This window comes from Acomys russatus, chromosome 4, assembly GCF_903995435.1.
Source record: "Acomys russatus chromosome 4, mAcoRus1.1, whole genome shotgun sequence".
NCBI classification, from domain to species: domain Eukaryota; kingdom Metazoa; phylum Chordata; class Mammalia; order Rodentia; family Muridae; genus Acomys; species Acomys russatus.
The window spans coordinates 28,522,051-28,547,253 of record NC_067140.1 but is presented as its reverse complement, the minus strand read 5'-3'; the positions used below and the strand labels follow the sequence as shown (position 1 = coordinate 28,547,253).

Sequence of the window (25,203 nt, the reverse complement as noted above, 5' to 3'; positions counted from 1 at the left end):
AAAGCAAAACAAAACAAAAACAAAAAAACAACAAAACAGAACAAACCCCAGAAGCCTAGGAATTGTTGAGATAAAATGATTAGATTGAACTCACAGTGTTTTACAAAGGGGGCAGATCTCACTGACTCTTTCTAAAAGGCAGATCTTCATTAATAACAGTAATTATGCAAAGCTGTAGGAAGCACACAGCCACACAGGCATCGGCTCTCCCACAAATTCCCTGGTAGAGAAGTTGGTAGGTGACTGGCTCTTAGAATTGCACCTCTCTGGTGCAGTCCTGCTCCGAGGGAGGACTGTTATCAGTGCTCCAGTGACAAGGAGCAAAACCCCAGAGCTATTCCAGAAGGTTCCCCACTCCCCACCCCAAACTGAAGACACCCAGATCCACTGGAAGGGCTCCGTGTTAGTGTGCTGGGGCCTCAATCATGGTCACCTATGTATTTTATTTTCTCACAGTTCAGGAGCTTTTCTTGGCACACAGGTGGCTGTCTTCTCTCTGGGTCATCATGGGGCTGCCTCCAGCCCCTGTGTCTAGGCACTAATCTGCTCTCCTTACAAGGACAACAGTTTTTTTTGGGGGGGGGGAAGAGACCCCACCCTCATGACTCCATTTGAATTTAATCTCCTGACATACTGCCTTGCAAGTACCCGCACATTTGGAGGTACTGGTGCTTAGTACTTTAATATATGGATCTTGAGGATGACACAATTTAGCCCATAACATATAGAGAGTGGAATTTAGGGGAACTGATTTTTGGATTAAGGATGTAGATGAATCACCCCCTGTGACAGGCAGCAGGGTGAGTAGTTGAGGTGTTTCCATCACATTCAGAAGGGTATGTCCTGACTTGTGAACCCCAATTTTAGCCAACTGCAGTACTGAAGTAGAAAAGAAGGACTGAGTTCCAATTATAGTCTGTACCGAAGAGACCTAAGGGGCACGTCCAGGTATTTCCTCCAGTAGCTACAAAAATGCATCCTTCTCCCTTATAGATGGAGCAGTGCCTGGGACGGGCCCATCTTAGGCCACACAGTACATCTCAGGAGCGTGAGAATTCTGAGAGGGCCGCAGGGGTCTCTCACAATCAGGTAGAACTAGCTGGCAGTTTGTAAGAACTCTGAGAACTGCGCATAATTTGGAAACTAGCAACACACTCTCAGATAACTAGCAATGCAAGGGAAAAGAAAAGGAATGAAAACATTTGAGAAAGAATGGAAAAGCTGTATTCCAAGACACATGGGGTATAGCAAAGAGCGGTTCTAAGAGGGAGGGTTATATTAATAAATGACTTTGTCAGTATCTCCTTAAAGGATCATAAACCCCAATTCAACAGCACCCTGAAGACTGTCGAGTGTGCTCACGTCAGATTCACCCCAAGGATCTAAGGATGGTTCTGCATGTGCGAACGAGCATGTGTGATACATTGGATGAGTAGAAAGGACAAAATCCATAGTATTACTACAGTAAATGGAGAGGAGAGATTTAGTAAAATTAAAAAAAAAAAAGTACTCCCTCCATGACTATTGACACGTAGGAACCTGTTTCCCCGTGTTGCGCAGATTCTCTGCATGAGTAATAAAAAAAGAGTCAGCTCTCAGCATGTCTTTTCACCATCCTCCGGCACGGCTACCCTCCGGCACGGCCACCCTCCGGCACGGCTATCCTCCGGCACGGCCACCCTCCGGCAGCTGAGATGAGTAGATAAGTGCTCGTTCCGCGGCTGGACACTGGTTAACTGGGGCGTTGCTAACTGCCCACCAGGACTTTGCTACATCCTCTGCGGTAGCTGTTGCCGTTTTTTCTTTCATCACCATTGTCTTTGATTATAAATGACAGCACCCAGTAATATGTGAACTTGCTGCTTTATAGAAGAAACACATGCCTGAAGGGGCTCACATGATTATTCCTGAGTATTCTGTTTCTCCTGGTCCTCACCCCACCCTCTACCCCTTCTATGAACTGGATAACTGCAGTTCCTTGGAGCCGGGTGAGGCACACCACCTAGTTCATGCTGGGGAGACTGTTACCTGCAGTTTCTGGCACCTTGAGAAGAAGGGCTTGCCTTGTCTTTTCCTACTCCTGGCATTGCTCTTCAATCCCGAACTTAACAGAGTCCACTCACTTGCTAGTATTACTGTGAATAACCATGCGGCTTCCGTGGGATTGGGGTCTCACACACCTGCCGTTGTACATGGGATGAGGCTGATGCTCTGAGAGTTGAGATGATTTTGAATGCAATTGTATGGCCAGGGGCAAGTAGCACTGAAGTATCTTAATGGACTGATCTTGTCTATGTTGTCCTGATGGCTTAATTAATCCTTGGCGTGGCATGGTAGAGTTCAAATGAAGTGGTTGTAAGGGGCTCTCACCAAGTCACCCATTCAGTGGGTAGAACAGGTTTTTCTTTTTATGGGTAGTTCTCCAAGACTTGTTTTGCATTCCAGTCTCTTTGTGTCAGCTTATGTCAAGACTTAACTCAGTGTTAAACCCACAGTCGGTATGGCCAACTTCTGTTTGTTTTGTCTTCAGTTTCAAGAACACATACTTGTGCATGGGTGCATGTGTATTGGATGTATTTTGTTTCAGGGAAGTCAAAGAGGCAAGGCAAGGGAAATATGAAAACTAGTCATACAAGGTGGGCTTTATTCTTACATTTTTTTACATGAGATAAATCTCAATCTCTCTTTCTCTCCTCCACCCCCTCTCTCCATGTAAATAGCCCTAACCATTGAAGCTGTTGTCAGCCCAACCAATGTGGTATTAACATGGAATCACAGTGACCTGGGTGCTATGGAGTACACTTGTAGCTTAGTGAATGCGACGGAAGAGGAGCCACAGGTTTTTATTGTCCAAAACCAAACATCATGTAACATCACAGGCTTAAGTCCAGCTACTTCCTATACATTCTCCATCAACGGGACTTTGGGAAAGGCCACAGAAAAATATGTCACAACAGGTAAGGGATGAGGTAAACAGGGCTGGCGGCTATAGGAACAGTGACGTGGCTGGTGAGGAGAGTCTTCACCCACTTTGGAGCCTATAGGACAGGGCTCTGTGGAAAAGATCACACTAGACACTGTACAAAAAGCATTATTTTGTCTTCATAAAGCCTGAAGGCTGAAGGTGAAAACCGATGTGAGAAGTCAAGTTCCTTCTAAGATCCCTTAGTACTGGGCATCAGCTGATGGAACTAGACCCTGGAGAGCCCGAGTCTAGCCACCAGAGTACTTGAAATCCATGGAGCCACAAAGATTCATTAAACTATATAGTTTATTGGCAATACATTCTTTAGTAATAAAGACAAAGAGAGTGGGGGGATGTAGCTCAGCAGTACAGTGCTTGACTAGTATGCGTGAGACCCTGGTTCAACTTCCAGTGCCAACAACACACATACAAACACAGCTGGGGCTGGAGAGATGGTTCAGTACGTAAATGCTGTGGTGCAAGTGTGAGAACCAGAGTTTGGACCCTCAGCACCCACCTAGTAAATGCTGGTGCCCATGAAGGCCTCCCTGTAATCCCAGGTCAACCACGGAACCAACCAACAACCCACAGTGACCTGATTTAGAAAGCTTTGCATCTCATCAGTCACCTCACTTCAGAGCTGGAGGCTGTCTTCGAATCGTTTGGGCAAGCGCCTTTTCGGGCAGCCCCCTGGAGACCTCAGACAGGGTTCTAACTGCAACACCACCACCTTTGCCTGTATGTGCTCATCCCCGTGCTGGCCTCCTCACTGCACACACCAGAAGTGTGTGTTCTTGAGCCCAGTCATCCTGCCTCCCCATCTCCCTCTTCTTAGAGCACAAAGTAAAGGGAGTGATGCCGGGTGTGGTGAGACATGCTTCCAATTCTAGTACTCATGAGGCAGTGGTGGGAAGATTGTTGCAAGTTTGAGCCCAGCCTGGGCTACATAGTGAAACCAACAAATCAAGCAATAAAAAAGTTGCAAAATTGGAAGGCAGTGTATGTCCTTTTAGACGGAATGGTTTAATTTATAGTACCATCAGGCAAATGAGGTGATGGAAGGGCCTGGCCATGCCTTTTAGAAAAGTCTTATTAACATTGGGGTGTAGGGATGTGTCCTTGCTTAGAGTGTCAGGGCCTTATAAAATGATACAGTTTGCGTTATTTTGAATGAAGACTTCTAGACTTAGAAACAGTCTTTTTTTTTTTTTTTTTGATGCTTTACTTTCAATGTTTAGAATAAACATACTTAAATGGCACTGTGTAGAAAGGTATCTTAATGAAGAATTTCAAATTCTTGTTGGAGTTAGCCTTGAACAGTAACACAGATTGTAAGCAGTTTTGGTTTTAAGGTTTCTTCCTTTTTGTGTTTTCGGGTAGTGTTTGTCCCCTGCCCCTGTGATGCCATGAGGATGTTTAGACTCTGATGTGAATGAGATGCTTTTGGTGGGTCACGTTGAAGGCAGGTGGCCTAAGGAAAGACAACTGCACATGCCTTGCCCACTAATACCCACTCTGTGTTTTTGAAACAGAGCCTTGGCCAGTGTCTGACCTTCGTGTTGTCTCTAAGGCAACAACATACGCTGTTCTCACCTGGAGAGGTGCAAATGGCACTGCCTCCTACCGGATGCTTCTTGAAGTGACTCCACATTTATCAGTCAATATTTCAGGCTTGAAGCCCGGGGACCATAAAACTTGGAGTCTCCTGGAATGGAACGAGACACATAATGACTCCCTGGTTGCAAAAGATCTCTTGGGTAAGTTTTACAAAATTGTGTATCAGGTTTTGATTTTATCACTTTGTTGCTTTTAAAAGTACTGTCTATTCATTTGTGTAGGGTTTTAGAATTGCTGGAGGGCTTTTCTGCCACAGTGCAGTCTGTTCTCATACCTTAATGAAGAAGGAAGAGAGCTCATATTTTACAAGTGAACACAGGGCTCGGCCTGGTGGCCAGGCTTCAAACTTTCCGATTTGGAATTTATGAAAGTAGATAGGACTTTTCACTTTTCATCTCAGATGAGCAGGTAATAGGTGTTAACCTGTGGGTGGCCAACCTTTGAGAACAGGGATCCTTAGTCAGCACACCCAGCAGGTGTCTTTTGTGCTTTCTTTGGAGGACTCATTTGTAGACTACCTAGCATTTTCAGTGGATTCCTCTGGTAACTGTGAAACAAAGAAGGACAGAGGCATCATCACCATTTTAACCAAGGAAACAGAGATACAAATTGAATATTAGAATCAGAAGCCAGATGTTCAGTGCTAAGAGTTAGAGATAATTTGTGGCCCCATGACAGGTAGTGAGGCCTTCAAGAGACAGGCCACTCTCGTCTCTTCCTCGTGCTGTGGTCTGTACGTGAGGCCTCAGGGAGGCCCCTCTACATACATAGTTCAAGGAGAAATGGTCATGAGCTATTCCGATCTCATCCTCTGCTGTTTCTGCCACTGTCTGGGGTGTAGTCCTGGGAAACCATTCCTGAGTAGAGTTATTGAGCAGTTTGTGGGAAAGCATCCGAGATGGCAGAAGATAACCTCCCACAGCATGGAGAGTGGTCCCATATACCAGAGTTTAAGGAGAACTACAAAATCTCTGCTGAGTTTCCGGAGTAACAGTACAAAGTAAGATATCTGGTTCTTTTCAGGGAACCAGCTCTTTCTCAGGAGGAGGCAGAGTACAGATATTTATGGAGTTACCAACTGTGGGCCCGGTTGGATGTGTCATCCTATGGGATGGGATGATGAAAAGTGGGGGATGCGTTTTGTTGCTAATGTCCTTGCCTCTTGTGTTTGATGCAGATGCCAATGGCACTGAGAGAAGACTGGTGGCCAACCAGTTCCAACTACACACGAACTCTGTTGCCTCCGCAGACCCACCCTCTGCCCAGGATTTCTTCTTCACAGAGGTCTTGCTCACTGGGCTAAAGCCTGGTACTCAGTACACCGCCACTGTTTATTCACAGGCGGCAGATGGCACAGAAGGGCAGCCTGGGAACAGTGTGTTTAAAACAAGTAGGTTGGGTTTTGTGAAATGGCTTGAGCCCGAGTTTTATCTTTTGCAATTCTGTATCTGAATTACTTTTTAGTTAGCAGCTAGTTCTGGTAAAATTATGGGCTTTCCTAATACCCCCGTTAGCTTCCAAATAACGACACGGAGACCCAAGTGCTCTAGCTGGGCAGGTTCTCATCTATTCTAGCCCAACTGTGCTGACCTGGCCTACTTCCCAGCCATTTAGTCCCATCCTGGCTGCTCCTGTTCCAGCTTTGTCCTCATGGAGGCTCCTGGTCTTAGATGGGGGTGGGGTGGCTTGCGGTGGGGGGGGGGGTGTTGAGATTAACGCGTATGGAACTATCTGCACCTTGGACCTTTTGAGCTCAAGAACAGATACCGCAGCTTCGCAGCTCTCAGGGACTCGGTGTGCACTGGCTTGGGGTGTCTTAGCAAAAAATATTTTGAAAGACTCTCCTGGGTCAACAGACCTGAGGGAGTGAGGGCCAAGGCTAAAGGAACAAGAACAGAAACCAGACATGCTGGGCCATCCTAGATCTGGTGATGCCCTGGAATTCACAGTCCCAAGGTAGATGCTGTGTATCTGCCTGATTAATGGCTGTCCCTTGGCTCTCGTGTGGGTGACTAGCCGTTTCTCCCACCGGGAATGCTGGGTACTGCTTGAAGCCGGTGGGGCTGCTGCACAGGTGGTACTTGGCTGCTGCCCACTAAATGCTACGGACATTGTGAGGTGAGAGTGTGATTCTAACATCCAGTCCTGAAGCTGGGTCTCTTCCAGGGAGGCTTTGAAGTTGCTCTGAAGGGTGGTAGGTTTTGCATATGTGGAGATGGCTTGGAAGGCGAGTGGGGGGAGAAAGGACATTTCAGTTGGGGAAGTGTTCTGTTCAGAAATTCAGATGACAGCCCTGGGGTGTCTGGCAAGGGAATGGTAGCAAGGAGATGCACCCGAGGGGCTTTGACAGCTTTATGACTCTATATAAAAAGCTCTTTTATCCAGATATTTATAAAAGATAACAGAGGGCTATGAGTCCCCATGGCTGGGTGTGACAGTGTTCGGAAGAATGGCTGTGTGTGCTGTGACAGATGGCTCAGAGCAGCAAGAAGCCCCAGGCAGGATCCAGCTGGGAGGGCCAGCCGGGAGGGCCAGCCGGGAGGGCCAGCCGGGAGGGCCAGCCGGGAGGGCCAGCCGGGAGGGCCAGCCGGGAGGGCCAGCCGGGAGGGCCAGCCGGGAGGGCCAGCCGGGAGGGCCAGCCGGGAGGGCCAGCCGGGAGGGCCAGCCGGGAGGGCCAGCCGGGAGGGCCAGCCAGGAGTCAGGTGTTGGAACATGGGGACTGGAGCCTGGGATGAGGCAGGGGACTTTGGAGGACATCTTGAAGGTCCTGGCGGTTCTGGAAGGTTTAGTGTAACTCCTAGAGAGGCCCTGCATGAGCGTCTCAAGCTTCTTCCCTCTTTTAGGAGTGGGGAAGGGAGGAAGGAATGGAATACTTCGGCTGGCGAGGCGGTGTGATTTCTACAGGCTGAGAAAAAAATAAGGGGAAGGTGTTGGTTACGAGCCGTGCCTGTAAGGAATGACAGTTTCCCTCAGCATGCGTGCTGGAGGAGGAGTGAGTGACCTATGTCTTTCTTCTTTCCACTTCTGGAAAATGACAGCCTGTTGGTGGGCAGGAGAGAGGTTTCTCTAGCGCCTGCTTCACCTTCTTGATCTAGTGACAGGAGCACGTGAAGACTCAGGCTGACGAGGCTGGGTTCCTCATGGTGCTGTTATTGGAGGTGGGTTGTCCTACACATGAGACCCTTGCATTAAGAGGGCGGACGGGGTCCATACCTAGTCCTGGTGTCCCTTACCGTGCCTCCTGAGCTGGGTCCATCCAGAGGAGGGGACATCTGCCTGATTTGCTAAGAGGAGTCATGTGGTTGGGTTCTGGACGCCTTGAGATAAAGTAAAGTGATTGTGGTTGAATTGTAGGCTGTTGGTTTGGATGCATACATATCCCGGATTCTGTTGACTTGATAAATACGGGAGCCGTGTGTTCTTCATATGGTGTTTGTGTTTTATACCTATGTGTTAGTTTTGGCTGATGTGACAAATTACCACAGACGGGACCGCTTACATGGCAAACGTTTACTTTTCACAGCTCTGGGGTCTAGGCGTTTGAAGCCAAGTGCTAGAGATGGCTGGTGTCCGGTTGTGGGTCCCCTTCCTTATATCACACAGTACAGACGAGTTGCTTTTGGGCCTCTTAACAATGGCACTGGCCCCACTCATGATGTTCTTCCCACCCTCAGGGTTCGTCACCTTCCTAAAGCTCACCTTCAAACATCATTAAGTTAGCAGTTAGGATCTTAACAGGTGAGTATGATACACACACACACACACACACACACACACACACACACACACACACACACATACATATCATATATATGCTATGTATGCTATGTACATATATACATTCATACACAAATATATTAAACATGTATACATACACATGTACACATACATGCGCGCGCACACACACACACACACAGCATCTGGTATTTATCAAGTGACTTGGTTAGGTGGGTCAGGATTAAGGAAACTCTCAGTACATTTAGGGCCCAAACTAGTGGGTAGTAGAAAGCTACCCCCCAGAGCTGAAGTCAGGGAGGAGATAGTTTTTCTGGAGCCTGGTGAAAGCAGAAGACGTGGGATGTAAGGCTGATTGTTTCTGCTAGCCAGTCCGCAGCCTCTCACCCATGCCACTCAATGATATAGCGTGCTCACAGGCTGTGTAGATGGTCCCCAGTGATGTCACATGCAAGGTGCAGCCTCCTGGGGCACAGGGTAGGCAGGAGACAGGACGGTTGGGAGAGTAGATAACTGGGGGGTGTCTAGTGTTCTCACGTCTTTCTGTAAGGTTAGGGTGGGTTACTCTGTCTCACAGATAAGAAAGTAATTTAATGGCTTTCCTAAGATCTACCTGGCTGGCAAATTCCAGCTCGCCTTAGAATCCAGTGCTCTCTGTTCAGGTGTGAGGCCTTTAATTCATGATGTGAAGTGTCTGTTCTTGGGTAGGTCTGTACTTGAGGACTTTTCTGGCTCTGCACACCCCCCTCCCAACTTGAGGACTTTTCTGGCTCTGCCTCCTCCTCCCCTGCAGTACATGTGAAAGTCCATGCTCTTGCTTGATCTGAAGTCTAAGGTCTGCTCAGAAACTGAACATGGAACACCTGTGAGGCGCACTTGGCCAGGCTGTGTCCTCACTGATGCCTGACTTTGGTGAGGCCCACATACATTTCTGGTCATGGTGAGCTAATGGTGAGGGTGACCAGCCCCTAAATGGGTTCCTCTGGACTGACGAGAAGTCTGATGATACTTTCTTTCCTTCTGATTGACCATTCTGATTATTTTTCACTTCTCTTGTGTTTTCAAAGATCCTATCCAGGTTTTTGGCATCAGACCTGTGAACGTCAGCGCCACAAGCATGACCCTGACTTGGGAAAGCAACTATAACGGCTCATCTGCTTCCTACACCTGCAACATACAAATGGCTGACGGGACCTATTCCACCAACCAGACTGTCAATGAGACTGAGGCCATCATCCATGGGCTGACCTCCAGCACACTGTACAACGTCACAATTCGTCCTTCCCTGGGTCACACCGAGGGCACACCAGCCTTCCTCCAAGTGTACACTTGTGAGTTTGCTCCTTGCTGTGTGGTCTAGTTTGCTTATCTGTGGTTGTGGTAAGCTCTGTGACCAAAGAAACCCGGGGCAAGAGACAGTTTATGTCCGCTTGCACTTCCGGGTAGCAAACAGCCCATCACTTAAGGAAGCCAGGGCGGGAGCAGAAGCAGAAGCCGTGAAGGCACATAGCTTATTGGCTGGCTTTCTGGCTTGTGCTCAGCTCAGCTGGTTTTCTTAAACAGCCCAGGCCCACCTGCCTAGATACAGTGGGTGGGGCCTACCTGTTTCAATCATCGTTCAAGACCTTGACTCACAGACATGCCATAGAACAATCCAGTCTAGGCAATTATGCCAGTGGCGTTTTCTTTTCCCAGGAGACTCTAGGTTGTTGGCAAGTTAGTAATAAAAACTAACCAGCACTCTATGGCTCACCTTTCTTGTGGTGTACCATGTGCCAGGTATAGATACAAGACAAGGAAGCTCAGTCCTGTCCTGTCCTGTCCTGTCCTGTCTTGTCTGTCACATGCCTAGGATTGCACATGGCTGCCCTTCCGGGTGTGAGACGTAATGACGGCGGCGATCATTGGTTGACCCTAACCTCACGCTCAGTGGCTTATGATGTGCTGTTTTTGCACTGTGTCATTGAGTGCTAGGGCATCCTGGTGGTATGGCTGGCGTTAGCTTTAGTTTACAGAAGGGAAACCATGCCTGAGGTGATGTGGGCAGGCTGAGTAACGTGCTCAAGATAAAGCAGCCAGCCACGACCAGTACCCTCCTCCAGAGCCTGGGGATCCTTACCGCCTTGCCCAGCTTGTGGGTGACTGGCATGGTTGTCTGCACTCTTGGGCCGAGTGATCTAGCCCAAAGCGCCGGTTTTTTAAAGGGGCTTGTATTGAAGTTTTCGCTATGGAGCAGAACAAAAGGAAGTGCTTTATGAGGGTTGGCTGTCCTGTCTTCTGGAGACAGACTTTACATACTTCTGTTTTTGAGACAAGCTTTCATTGAGCATCCCGGGCTGGTCTCAGATGGGGTCCTGCAGGTGAGAGCTGCTCAAGTTCTGGTATTGTGGGCTATACCACTACTGTACCCTGCCTGGGGATGGGCATTCTTCATCTAACCTTACTCCCTGTCGTCCACAGCCCCCGGTCCAGTTTCTGACTTCCGAGTGATAAGTGTCAGCACGAGGGAGATTGGTTTGGCTTGGAGAAGCAATGACTCAGAGTCGTTTGAGATTTTCATCACGAAGGATGGAGAGGAGAAGAGTCGAAATGTTACAACCACAAGCCAGAGCTTTGTCGTTGAAGACTTAATGCCTGGAACCAGTTATCATTTTGAAATATTTCCACAAGGGCCAGGTGGGATTAAAGGGCCATCCGGAAGAGTTGATGGTACCACTAGTAAGTATCCTGACCTTGACGTTTCTTATAGGAAACCAGCATAACTTATAGATGTCTTGGTTTACAAATATTATTTTTCTTTTTATGAAAAAGAATCTTAAAATATTTCACCGTTGTGGTGCATATCAACCATACAAAAATAAAGTCAAGCTAAATAAAAAAAAAAAAATCACACGTAAAACCATAATTAGGTGCTACACTGTGTGTGCGTGTGTGTGTGTGTGTGTGTGTGTGTAGATTCAGAGGATAATTTTGGGAGTTGGTTCTTTCCTTCCACTGTGGGTTCTGGGAATCGAACTTAGGTCGTCAGGCTTATGTGGCAAGTGCTTTTACTCACTGAGCCACCTTTGCCAGCCCTCCTCCCCCTTTTGAGATAAGGTCTCATGTAGCACTCTAACTTACTTTGTGACTAAGGTTGGCCTTGAACTCATCTACCTCACAAATGCTGAGATTAGGGTTGCATGCTACCATAGCTAGCTCCCAGACCCTATTGTAAGATGTATACAAACAGACATACCTAACCTTTTACAAACCTTGCTGTCTTTGTTCATGTATGGTGTTATGCTCTGCTTTCTCCTCTTATTTCCCCCTGTCAGTGTGAGTTACTCTATTCTGCTTGTTTATTCATTATTTTCTTACTCACTTTTGAAACAAGGTTTCACTATATAGCCCTGGCTGGCCTGGAACTCATAGCCTTTGTAGACCCACTTGGGTTTTCACAGAAATGAACCTGCTTCTGCTTCCCAAGTGTTAGATTAAAAGTGTGTGCCAACATATCTGGCAATATTTATTTTACGGGATAACTTAAAATCAGCCTTGTATTTGTATGTGGCCTAAAAGTAGGTTCCTTAGAATGGGTGGCAAGAAGGGGAGGTGTGAGGCCGCAGACAGTTGCTGTCCACTAATGAATAATTGTCGTCATTGCTTGGGACATAGCTGAACAGCACTAAAGGCGGTCTTGACAAAGTGAAGCAAATACCTTGTGATCTCCTGGTGCCTGTCAGAGAGAACTGAAAAGCAGGGAGGGCCTCAGACAGCTGTTTGCACTCTGGTGTTCATTCACAGAGGCCCAAAGGTAGAAACCACCCAGTATCCATTGGCGTACACATAGACAAAATACGGTTTTCTCTATAGTCTACACAATAGAATATTATTCTGCCATCTGGAGTGAAATCCTCATGTATGCTGCAGTGTAGCTATATCTGGTAAAGTGAAGCAAGTCACACAAAGAATATTTTACAAGGTGAAATAAGTCACACATAGAAAAATTGTTTTGTTTGTTTTATTATTATTTTTAGCAACAAGGTCTCATTATGTAGCCCTAGCTGGCCTGGAACTCATTATATAGAACAGGTTGTCTCAAATTTACAGAGATCCTCCTTCCTCTGTGTGTCACCATACCTTCAAAGACAAGTAGTTAGGCTTCCATTTATACAAAGTGCCTAGAATAGGCGGGCTCACAGTGACAGAGAGTGACAGAGAGGAACTCGGGTGGATGGAATCACTACTAGGAAGGTAGTGATAAGCAGGTACAGATTTTACATTGAGAAATGATGAAAACATTTTGAGTGCAATATTGGTAATGTTTGTACAATACTAGTGATATATTTGGCACCACCAAAATGCACATTAACAGATGGCCAATGGTAAATAGTATGTTGTGTGTATTTACCACGCTAAAGGGGAAGAGAACGTATATAACTCTTAAATATTCTCTTCTGATTCAATTCCTTCCTCGTCTGGGTCCACAGCTCTTCCCTTTGTTCATATCACTGTCATAATTATACAACTAATTTTATTTTATACTTGAGTGTTTTGCTCTGCATATATAGTGACCCTCCCTATAGTTAGCATGACTTTCCTGCTTTTAGGGAAAGGGCTCATGTAACTATTATCACGGTTTATACAGCTCTTCCCTAATTTTCCTTCTGGTTTTCCCCTTCAGTGTGTCAGGCAGTTCATACGAAATGCGTGTTCTTTTGAGTGAATGATGAAAAACAAACAAACAAACAAACAAGCAAACAAACAGACCAACACACTATTGGTCTAGATGGGTCATGCTGTGGAGCTCAAGCTGACTTTGGACTTGAAACCCACCTGCTGCAGCTGCATAGATGCTATTGGGCCGATAGATGCTCCACACGTTTGACTTCAGCATGCTCCGTACTGAGACACAGGATAGGTGCAGGAGGTGTGCCCTTCCTCAGTACAAAGCTTGAGGAATTGCCACAGGTCAAATATATCAGAATCCCAGTTTTGAGTAAGAAATGGAAGGTGGGGCTGGAGAAAAGACTAGCTAGTAGTTGAGAGAACTGAATGATCTCCCGGAGGATTTGGATTTGATTTCTTCCACCTTGCATGCTCACAGCCACCCTTGACCTCCCGTTCAGACGATCTTCTGGTCTTCATGGGTACACAGACAGTTTGGCCTTTGTGAGCTCACTGGAGATTTATTTTTATTTTTAATTAATTAATTTATTATTTTTTTTTATTTTTCGAGGCAGGGTTCACTCTGAGCCCAGGCTAGCCCTTGTGCATGGCGCCTGACCTCATTGGAAAGTTGGATAACAAAAGAGTTGGTTTTTTTGACAGACACTTTAAAATGAAGCTGGAATCACGATTAGATACTTTTCTCTCTCTGTTTAGACTCCAGTGCTGTGATTGACATCCATGTGGTCAATGTCACCGCCACTGAAATGCAACTGGAGTGGCAGAATACAGACAGTGCTTCTGGATACACCTACAATGTAGTTCTTGAGTCTAAATATGGCTCCAACAAGACCAGCAGTTCTCAGAAATCGATCATACTGCAGGGCCTCACCCCAGGCACCTTATATAATGTCACGATCTCTCCAGAAGCAGACCAGGTCCAAGGCGACTCCAACTCCATTACCCAGTACACACGTGAGTCTTGGGGTGGGGGTGGGGTGGGGGGAGGGGAATGCCCAGAGAGGGTGCTTCCTGTCTCTCATGTGGAGGAAGTACAGTAACTGATGGAGAGGGCGTGGGTTATGCCTCTGGGTTTCAGGTTGGTGTGGGAGCTGCTGAACTTGAAAACCCCAGCAAAAGCTTTGCTGCCCTTGTGGGCACTATGGCTGGAGCCGTGTGAACACACCTGTTCTCTAGAAGCATGAAGTAACATCCCATGAGAACGGAGAACGATGTAGTGCCTGCTGGTCACTCCTCAGAAGCGTAGACTAGAGAGCTGCTGTCCTGCCAGCACTGAAGATCCCCTCAGAGGAGGATCTCTTCTGTGACAGTGACAGAGATACTTCTGCGGCGTTCAGGTGGATGGTGGAAGTGTTAGGTAGCGCAGCCTCTGCTTTGCCTTCTTTACTGGTCAGATTCCAAAAGGAAGTTGGAAATTATAGTGCACTCTCTCTCCCTCCCCCCCCAATAATATATTGGAAAATATGTATAATTAAATATTAAAAGGAAACTTGAACATTTTAAATTCTTTTCAGATTTAATATGTATACTTTTCTATCTTTTCAGGAAATTATCTTCTTAAGGTTTACTTCTTAATTGTATTAATTCTTTCTTGAAAAAAACCAGGCAGCTTTTAGATAGAGTAAATAAAATAGGCCTGGAATTCAAAGTGGTTCATGTTGTTTGTTTGTTTGTTTATTCTTAATCCAAGGGCCCAGCAGTGTGTCCCACATTGAAGTAAACACCACCACCACTAAGGCGACCATCCGGTGGAAGAGCTTGGATGTGTCCTCCCCTTCATATGTCTACACCCTTCGTATCTCAAAGACTGGAGATGTCAGCAGTGTAACCAGAGTGACAGGCCCTGGAATCACTTGTGAGAATGTCACCGGCTTAATCCCTGGCGTCTCGTACACAGTGGAGATCCTTGCACAAGTGGGGAATGATACAGTGTCACTGGGAGTTGGTAGGAAGCTGTTCTGTATGGGTGAGTAGTCCCATGATCCTCACGGGCCCTGTTCTTCCCTTTGTGGCATTCACACGCAGGCAACTTTCCCCAACCTTGCCCGCCGTAGGCAGTCATGGACACGGAACACTTCAAGACAGCCTGTCAGCTCATTAAAGACATATTGATGCCATTGCGTTGCTTCACTGAACCATGCTCGTCGAACACTTGCCTATGTTAGGTTCCTGCGTTTCTAGAACTTTCATCCTGCTGAACAAAACAAATAAGAAATAAAAGCGAGCAAGTAGTTAGGTGATGATTATGGCTAAGAAGAGGGAGGAGGGCACACCAGGGAAGGGGGAAGTGGTGTTTTTAATCTGGGGTGTCATACAAGGGTGCCCATGAAAAGGTGGCTGAGCGTAGATCTGAGGGGGTCATGAGCCAGCCACATGAACATCGCAGGGTTTTGACCCTGCATGTGGGCAGAGGAGCAGCTGGTGCAGAGGCCCTGAGGCTGGAGAGAACACAGGATTGGAGAATTTACAGGAGGGCAGGGTCGGGGGAGTAGATCTACAGGAGGTGGACTGTGAGGGGCTGGAGGCATCGGAGCTCAGTGCTTGGCCTCTGATCTTTCCTGGGATGTGGTTATAGATCTCTGTGGCTTGGAGTGACTCTTGCTCAGGTGGCTTTGTCCTGCCGCTCTATGTATGCACTTGGTTGTTTCCGTGGTGTTGCTGAGACCTCGTTTGTAATTGTAGCCTGAAGCAAGAGAAAAGCCCACATGAGTGAGCAAGAGCCCACGCTGGAGCAAGAGCTGGGCACTGAACTCTGCTCACCCTGAGCCTCACCTTGCCCTGTTCTTTGCTTTGCAGACCCTGCGCCAGTGACCTCCTTCCGCTGTGAAGTGGTCCCCAAGGAGCCAGCTCTGGTTCTGAAGTGGGCTTGCCCCCCTGGCATGAACACAGGCTTTGACCTGGGAGTCAGCAGTGGTGCCTGGGGCAATAGGACACACCTGGAGAACTGCACTTCGGAGGGTGGCACAGAATGCGAGACTGAAGTCACATATTTGAAATTTTCTACCTCGTACAACATCAGCATTGCCACCTTGTCATGTGGAAAGATGGCACCCCCTACCCAGATCACCTGTACCACTGGCATCACAGGTGGGCCCTGTGGTGGGGAACTGGCTACCCCTGGAGTGGCTGGCCCAGCAGCATGCAGGTGCAGCCCAGGAACACTTTTAGGGTGTTTACTTTCCCTTAAAGTATTTTTTTATCAGCAGAATGCTTACTTCATTCTGCAGATATCTAACCTAAAATTGCTGAGTAAGAGAGATGTGTGTTTCACATCCTGAGTAGTTCTGTGAGAATAACTCACTGCCATATTCCCTCCCCTCCCTTCCTGTCCCCTCCTGTCCCCTCCCCCCACCTTCCCCCTTCTGTTCTCCTCCTCCTCCTCCTCCTCTTCTCTCACAATAGGGAGTTCCCTTATTGCATGTGAGAAAGGCATTTATGTAGAAAGGTTCAAATATATACTAAGTCTGGACAGTGGAATGAAACTTGTGTCCTGCTGGACACTCATCAGTACTTGGCCACGCTCAGCACACGTGTGCTCCTTCCCTCCTTCCTTCCCGTATTGGAAAGATGGCTCTGAAACCCAATTTGACCATTTTTATTTGTACTTGTAAATATTCCACATGGATTACTTCAAGATAAGGGCATTCTTTTTCTTTCAAATATAGCCATATTAATGTGACCACCATACTCACGGAGGAAGACTTAAAGCAACAGCATTACTGTGTATTTAGTCAGGATTCGTTTCTCTGGAATCTATTGACAAGAGCCTGTGTTGAGTTAGGGGAAGAAAAGATGACATACGATGCAGGAATCCCCCAACCCCTCATATTCATTCCTTTCTCTCCCTCCTCCCCTCCCCCCTTCCCCCACCCCTTCTTGGGAAGAATTGATTTTGTTTTGTCTGTCCGTTGCTCCTCCGTCTTCGCCGAGCTTGTGTTTTGTATCAGCCAGTGTGGTGGTGGTGTTATATCCCCCTTTGTGTCTTTTGACTTTCAGATAAATATATTCCTCAGGAGATAAGAATATATCTGACAGCTTCTAAAGAATTAGTGGCTGTTCTAAGAGCGCCTCTCGCTATAGGGCCCTGACTTGGAAAATGGTTGAAGTATTTTGTAGACAAAGACTCAGAATAGATAGGTGGACTGGCTTTGAGTTCAGTTTCCCCCTTTAGCACTCCCGTGATCTCAGAAAAGCTAATTGCCCTGGCTAAGAGTCTCAGCTGTGAGAAGGAGAAGCGCTCCTTACCTTCCAGGACTGTTGAGCCGTGTGTTACACTTTGAAGACCACACACATGGCTGCCCAGGTTGTGTGCTGTAAAGTCTCAGGGAAAGCAGTGGGCATGGAGCTCCTTAACGTGTGCAGTACACAGCGGCACCCTACCCGGTGGCTCACCACTTTGCTTTTGTAGAACGTAGTGGGAACCGTGAATATTTCATTTCCCCCTTTGTAGCTCCTCTTCTCATGGTGTCATCTCCGTGTATAAACTGCTAAAGAACAGACCGTGACCGAGCCTATGCTCCCTGCGCTGAGCCTAGCACCTGGCACAGAGCAGAGCAGCTCATTAGAGCCAGACATCTCTGGGTGGGGGCTGTAGCTCAGTTGGTCAGCACTTGCTTCGTAAGCATGAAAGTTTGAGTTCAGTCTCCAACACTGCGTAAACTGCGCGTAGTAGCGCATAACATACCTATAATCCCAGCACATGGAAGGTACAGGCAGGAGGATCAAAAGTTCAAGGTCAACCTTGGTTATTATAGGGAGTTCCAGGTAGCCTGGGCTACATGAAAACAAACAATGAAAAAAAGGTAGCCAGTAGAGGGGGGTAAGCTGAGCAGATAGAACCATGCACGCACATCATTTCACACAGTGATTCTCACTTTTTCATTGGGAACTTCATTTTGCAGATGAATATTTATAAATTTACCGCAAGTTAAATTCGAAGTTGCATTTTCTCTGGGTTAGGAAGTATCGGAGAAGAGGAAAGTTGAGGTGAAGGTCTTTGCCAGGGTTTGTTGCTTGCTTCCTGTGTGCTGAGGGTTAGGGATATGAAGCGGGGAATGAGAAGGACTGGGTTGGATAAGCTGGTTTGCTGCTGCCAGACTTGGGGTGGGAAGTGTGAGATCCTTTCTGACTAGATAAAGCTGGAGAGCTGATGGCAAATGTGTGGGGTAAATCTGTGGAGTCCTTGTCCCCGGGCTTGCTCAGGACCCATGTCTCTGCACAGTACTTATTCCCTTCCAGTCTCTTACTTTGGGATGTTTTGGATGAGCTCTGTATACAGCTTCCTGTACAGGGGCGGGTCTTCCTGGGCATGGGCGGGTCTTCCTGTACTGGGCCAAGTCTTCTCAAGCATGGGCAGACCTTCCTGGGCAGGGGCACATCTTGTAGAGGACGTTTGAACACATTCTCTACCTGGTAGTTTTTCTCCTTCTTTGGTTTTAAATGTTGGGTTTTGATTGTTTCGTTTTGTTTTAGACCCACCGCCTCCAGATGGATCCCCTAATATTACATCTGTCAGTCACAATTCAGTAAAGGTTGAGTTCAGTGGTTTTGAAGACAGCCATGGACCTATCAAAGCCTATGCCGTTGTTCTCACTACCGGGGAAGGTAAGAAGGGGCCGGCGGCATGGGTTAACTCATGACATAAGACATAACACACACACACAGACACACACAGATACACACACACACACACACAGACACACACACAGAGACACACTCCCCCCCTTCCACACCCCCAGATCCTCCCTCCCCCTGTCTTCGTTTCTCATTTTTTCTTTTTGAGTCAGAGTTTCTCTGTGTGGATCTAGCTACTCTGGAACTCGCTCTATAGACCAGGCTGGCCCGGTGCTCACAGAAATCTGCCTGCCTCTGCCTCCTGAGTGTCGGATTAAAGGTCTGGGCCACCACCGCCTGGCTCTTTCTTATCGCTGTGATAAAACACCATGACCAAAGCAACTCATAAAAGAAAGCATCTAGCAGGTTTACAGGTCCAGAGGATTACACTCCACGATGGTAGAGAAAAGTCACAGTGGCAGGAGCGCTTGAGAGCTCATGTTTTTATCCACTGCTAGTAAGCAGAAGGGACGGGGCACACACTGGGACTACATTTGAAACCTCCAAGCCCACCCCTCAGTGACACGCCTCCTCCAACAAAGCCACATCTCCACATCCATCCCAGACAGCTCCACCAACCGGTGACCAAGCATTCAAATACATGAGCCTGTGGGGCCATTCTCGTTCACACCACGACCGTGAGTGAGGCACAGTGGTGACATAAGTGCACGCCTCTCTCCGGTGCAGCCTGTGCTTTGGCTCTGGCAGGAGTCCAGCTGTTGTCTTGATGCTCTGAAGGATCAGTTAGCAAGTACCTCAAGCTTTCCTGGCCTTGAAGTCCCTGTCACAACTGTACAGCACCTTTGTGGTGGAGTGGAAACATGGGGCGACCATCCCTGTAGCTGTTTATACAGGCACAGCGGTGGCTGGCCAATGTAGGGTCACTTGCTCTTGGAAGCAAGCACAGAAAGATTGCTTGTGGGACTCCGTGAAGGGCATCTTCCGGGTGACAGCGGAGGGGAACTGGAATGGCTCTTCTGTGGCAGTAGGAAGGAATGATTCCAGGGTGTCTCTGATAGCTGCACAATACCTGGTTTTACACAAACCAGGGCTAGGGAGATAGCGAGGTTGGTAAAGTCCTTGCCTTGCAAGGTAAATAAAGAGCTGCGCATGTGACATGCCCTCGTAATTTTGGTGCCGAGGAGACAGAGACGGAGACTCCCTGGGTTCCCAGGCTAGTTGGCTAGGCTGCCTTGGTGAAGTTCCAGGCTAGAGAGAGACCCTGATGCAAAAGAAAAAAAAAAAAAAAGGCACAAGATGCTTGAGGAATGATCCCCAAGCTTGCCCTTTGGCTTCCACACACATATGCACACAAAGTAGCTCACACACATGCACCTACATTCCTGTGAACACAGATAAACACACTGTGCTGGTCTCCCCCACTCTCAATTTTTAAAACTTTGAGTCTTGTTTCTAACTCTTTTTTTTTTTTTTTTAAGATTTATTTTTTTTATACAGTGTTCTCTCTGCATGTACACCTGCAGGCCAGAAGAGGGCACCAGATCTCATTATAGATGGTTGTGAGCCACCATGTGGTTGCTGGGAATTGAACTCAGGACCTCTGGAAGAGCAGTCAGCGCTCTTAACCTCTGAGCCATCTCTTCAGCCCGTGTTTTCTAACTCTTTTGTCACTGAATTTGTTTTCAACAAATTTCAAACTCAGACCTATGCTGAATGAAAGAGATCCTGTTGCTTGGTGACCAGGCCAGTCAAGAGCAGCCTGGCACAAGAAAGACACAGGTCTTGGGCCAGGAGGTCAGGGCTAGGTAGGAGCCCAGCTTCACAGCGTGGGCAGTGTGGCACAGGCACATTTCCTCACCTTTGTTTTTCTTGCTTGAGACTAGGGATCATCAGCTTTTGTGAGAGACTCATGTTGAAGGTATGGAGTGGTAAAAGCCAAGTGCTAAGGATTCACCGGCTCCCAGAGATGCTTGAGGGACAGTGGCTGCTGGCATCGCCACTCAGCCTCTGTGTCATTATTGAGCTATTGTGTGACACTTGCGTCTTTCTGCTGTCGCTCAGGATTCACCTTCTGTGTTCCTTTCTTAGCTGAGCAGCCTTCTGCAGATGTTTTGAAGTACACGTACGAAGATTTCAAAAAGGGAGCCTCGGATACGTATGTGACATACCTCATCAGCATAGAAGAGAAGGGGCGCTCTCAGGGCTTGTCTGAAGTCTTGAAATATGAAATTGATGTGGGGAACCAATCCATCACCCTTGGCTATTACAACGGGAGGCTGGAGCCTCTGGGCTCCTACCGGTAATGTCTGGGTCCTTGCTGAGCCTCAGGAATTTAAGATTATGTACTATGGTGGTAGACACACCTCAGTTGCCTCACTTCTCCTCTGTCTCCCCGCAGGGCTTGTGTTGCTGGCTTCACCAACATTACCTATAGCCATCAAAATGACAGAATCATCAATGGCGATGAGAGCTATGTGTCTTTCAGTCGATACTCCGAGGCCGTGTTCTTGCCTCAAGATCCAGGTAGAGGGAACAAAATCCCTGACATCAACACAGTGGGTTTTGTGCCCTGCACCTGCAGAAGCCTGCTGTCTGTGCCCCTCTCTTAGGCATCTAGGAGGGTCAAGGTGCCTGGTTCTTTTCCTCTCTAAAACTGACATATCCTTTGGTTTTAGGGGTCAGCCTAGCTCCCCAGTCTGGGGTGCCTGGAAGGCCTGTTCCCTATCTCCTTCTCTAAAACCAGTCACACTTTCTGTAGATCTCTTAGTCCTTTGCTTTCGAAGTCGTTTGTGGGTTTGTTTGACTTAGTCCTTGAATGTTCACGTTAGAAGGAGCCACGGAGATGGTCTTACCTAGCCTCTGCTTAGAAATAAGGCTTCCAAGGCCAAGAGATGGGGTGTGCCCAGTGTTCACAGTGGCTTAAATGCAGGCCTGAAATTCTAGCCTTAAACTCCTTGTGAATTGCCCCTCCTACCCAATACCACAGAACTAGATATATGGGAATTTCAGGGACCTAAGGTGAAGGCTCCCTCCTTCAGAACGGAGAACGGTGCTGACTGGTTGGTTAGTCTGTTTTTTCATAACTACTGAGTAGAGTAGAACAGATTACCCAGAAGTGAAATTCAGAGGGTCCCTACTCAGCCCCCTTAGTAGCCCATCAAAAGCAGGCTTCCATGCTATGTGGGTGTGGTGGTGTAGGTGCTTCTGCTCAGAGATGACAGGAAGAAGAACCAATGATCTAGCTGGCTCAGGCCCCTGAGTTCACAGCTGAACTGAAGACCTAGGGAAGGGTTGTACTGGTCCCAGGACCTTCCTGTTAATGATGGGCTGAGGGTAAAGAAACCAGCCCCGCCACCCCCGAAAGCTGCTCTAATTTTACATCCAAAGATACTTACTTCTCCCTTGTGCTCACCACACCCCCTTTCTCCCTGAACCCTATGACTGTCTCAGGCTGATTGTTGGGGGTAGCACATGGCCCCTCGTGAACACCATTTGAAGTGCCTCTGTTGGAACCTTCCACAGGTGTCATCTGTGGAGCAGTGTTCGGATGCATCTTTGGTGCCCTGACCATTGTGGCTGTGGGAGGCTTCATCTTCTGGAGAAAGAAAAGGTGATACTGCTTATGGAATCATGCGTGTCAGGGAACTTGGCATTGTAAGGACCTGCAACCGTTTGTAAAATCAGAGGGAATAGTTAAAAGAGGCCCTGTGTTCGTCACAGCCTCGCCATCTGGCCAGTCTTGTTTCCCCCTGACTCCAGTTGGAGGATTTGATGCTAGGCCTCAATCCCAGGCACATCAGGCCTACACTGTACCCAGGGAGCTGCTTTCAAGCCAGGAACCTATGAATGTGTTAAGAGTCTCCTATGGCTTCAGAGTTGGCCAAGTTGGAGCTCAGGGTCCACTCTCACTAGCTGTTGGAAGGCTTAACATCCTCTGTGTTGAGCGCTGGACTCAAGGAGCTGGGGACGCTGGCAACTGTCTCATTCCATGTTGAACCCCCTGTGATGTAATTAACTAGTGAAAATAGTAGCTCGTCCTTAGTCAAGTGCTGTCACACACATTAATGGCTGCCCTGCTTTGCTCACGTGACCTGATGGAGGTCTTCATTTCAGCATAATTTTAAGTAGCTGCCTGGTATTCATCATCATTGATTTAACCATTTTATTGGACATGCTAATTATTTTTGACTGCAGTTACATGTCCTCGTCTCTAGCCTTCGGACATGCTCACGATTATTTTCTTAGGCTGAATTCCAAGCTGGATAGTTACTGGTCAGCGGGCATGCTTTCTTCGCATTGTGGTACATGCTGCCGAATTGCAGTGTGTTTCAGCACCAGGCGGAGCTGAGCCAACAGTGCAGGTGCTCACAATGGCAGCATTACATCTGCAGTAATTTACACAGGTGCTTCCTTAAAAGCAGAACATGGAATAAGGAGTCTTGCTTTTATGGTAATGGGATGCGTGCGCATGTGTGCATGCACACAGACAGACAGACAGACAGACAGACACACACACACACACACACACACACACACACACACACAGAGAAATTACTAAAAGTTGCTTGAATAGATTTTGATTCTTTTCAATGAGAAAGAGTAACTTTACAGGCTTTTGGTCTGCATTTCCTGCTTTGCCTGTGAGACTGAGGACTGATGAGCTGGTTATGTCCTGGGCTGGGTACTGGTGAGCCTGCTCTCTGTTGGGCTGGGGTACTGGTGAGCTAGCTCTATGTTGGGCGGGGTACCGGTGAGCCTGCCCTTTGTTGGGCTGGGTACTGGTGAGCTAGCTTTATGTTGGGCTGGGTAGTGGTGAGCCCACCCTCTGTTGGGCTGGGTACTGGTGAGCTAGCTCTATGTTGGGCTGGGTACTGGTGAGCCCCCACTATGTTGGGCTGGGTACTGCTGAGCCCCTTTACTATCCTACCTGAACCACAGCCTGGGAAGAGTGTATCTCTGTATATGTAAAAGGTGGCAAAGCAGACTGAAGGTTTTTATTTTTTAATCTAATGGGCTTTTCCCCCCATTTTCTTCCAAAATAGGAAAGATGCCAAGCATAATGAAGTGTCCTTTTCTCAAATTAAGTAAGTCTCTGAGTTACAAATTTATTTTAAGATTCTCAGCCCCCTCATCTGTTCTGTGACTATATATATATAGCATATTTTTTTAAATAGAAATAGCTGTCATTTTCACTGATTGACAGATTGGCCACAGTCATCTGGAAGTTCTTGCTGTTTTCTGCAATGAGACTTTGTTTACTGTTTTCCTGAAGCCACCTTTATTTTTGTTTCCCCACATGTTTTTCAGTCTTACTAATCGGGTTGTGTGTATGCACATGTGCGTGCGTGCGTGCGTGTGTGCATGCGTGCGTGCATGCGAGTCTATCTAGAGTACCTGTGCACCCAGGCCAGAGAGGATGGTGGGTATCTTACTCTTAGTGATGTTTACTGTGTTCCCTTGGGACGGAGTTTTCTGCTAAGTCCAGAGCAGGGCTGGCAGCCAGCAAGCTGCAGTCAACCTCCTGCCTCTACCTGCCCCAGCACTGGGGTTCCAGGTGCCTGTGCCACACCTGTTGTTATATGTGGGTGCTGCGGATTGGAACTCAAGTCCTTGAGCTTAAGCAGCAGTGCTCTGGCCCCCTGACCCATCTCCACAGGCATCCCCCCCAAATAGGTAATTGTCATATTTTACAAAAGTGAGTGCAGGAAAAAATTATTTCAAGTCACAGACATGGTTGGTTATAGAACAGGGCTGCTTTGGTGATCCACATTTCAGTGTTTTCTAAATTACATTACATTAATCTCTAGCCCACGCCCCTCATTGTGTCTGGCTTTGTTCTTTTGAGTTGATGCTTACTTCCAAAATGAGCACATCTTTCTAATTGCTTTATTTTCCTTTTTCCTTTCTATGATGAAGACCTAAAAAGTGAGTAGCTTCGTTTTTATAGCTTTCATTTTTATGTTTTGAGTATGATTTGATTGAATGAAAAGTAAGCAAGACCAAAAAGCCAACACATTGTTTTATTCTCCTAGATCCAAGTTAATTCGAGTGGAGAATTTTGAGGCCTACTTTAAGAAGCAGCAAGCTGATTCCAACTGTGGGTTCGCAGAGGAATATGAGGTACATGGCTGTAAATTTTTTTCTTTTTTTGCCATTTGTCTATGGTAAAGCTTTGGGTGAAGAGGAGGTTTGGAGGAGAGAGAAGAGTGTGGTGGACCTTCTGGGGCACCCTGCTAGGAACCTCATGCGGACCGTCACTTCTGGTAGAGTATGTGTTTAATCTTGTGGATACCTGAAGATGAGAGAGAGAGAGAGAGAGAGAGAGAGAGAGAGAGAGAGAGAGAGAGAGAGAGAGAGAGAGAGAGATGGAGGGTTGAAGCTGGGCCCATTAACTAGAGTCATTAATACGAGGTCTGGGACTGGATAGCTGTGGGGTCAGAGCTGACTTGGGAAGACTGTGGAAACCCCGGCCAACGAGCTTCTTTGCCAGTCTCTTGTCTTCGAGACTCTACTACCTTCTGTCCCCCCAAACTAGTTGAAGAACTACTGTCCTCTCTCAGAAGGTCCGTGCATGCTTGTCCCCCACACGATACGCCTCCGGCAGTCTGCTTTTGTACTAGACTCCTGCCTGCAACCCCATCACA

At 47.4% G+C, this 25,203-nt stretch overlaps 1 protein-coding gene across 1 annotated transcript in view; it reads left to right on the top strand.

Annotated features, from left to right (window-relative positions):
* The window catches only part of Ptprj (protein tyrosine phosphatase receptor type J), a 154,085-nt gene that overhangs the window by 114,599 nt on the left and 14,283 nt on the right, over window positions 1-25,203 (top strand). Inside the window, exons 3-17 of the mRNA XM_051144066.1 lie at window positions 2,721-2,957; window positions 4,498-4,722; window positions 5,760-5,972; window positions 9,385-9,648; window positions 10,778-11,035; window positions 13,682-13,939; window positions 14,676-14,951; window positions 15,782-16,072; window positions 18,458-18,589; window positions 20,648-20,858; window positions 20,958-21,082; window positions 22,082-22,169; window positions 23,602-23,643; window positions 24,476-24,484; window positions 24,592-24,679. Coding sequence (XP_051000023.1) covers window positions 2,721-2,957; window positions 4,498-4,722; window positions 5,760-5,972; window positions 9,385-9,648; window positions 10,778-11,035; window positions 13,682-13,939; window positions 14,676-14,951; window positions 15,782-16,072; window positions 18,458-18,589; window positions 20,648-20,858; window positions 20,958-21,082; window positions 22,082-22,169; window positions 23,602-23,643; window positions 24,476-24,484; window positions 24,592-24,679 — 2,717 coding nt within the window. The remainder of the gene's footprint in view (window positions 1-2,720; window positions 2,958-4,497; window positions 4,723-5,759; window positions 5,973-9,384; window positions 9,649-10,777; window positions 11,036-13,681; window positions 13,940-14,675; window positions 14,952-15,781; window positions 16,073-18,457; window positions 18,590-20,647; window positions 20,859-20,957; window positions 21,083-22,081; window positions 22,170-23,601; window positions 23,644-24,475; window positions 24,485-24,591; window positions 24,680-25,203) is intronic.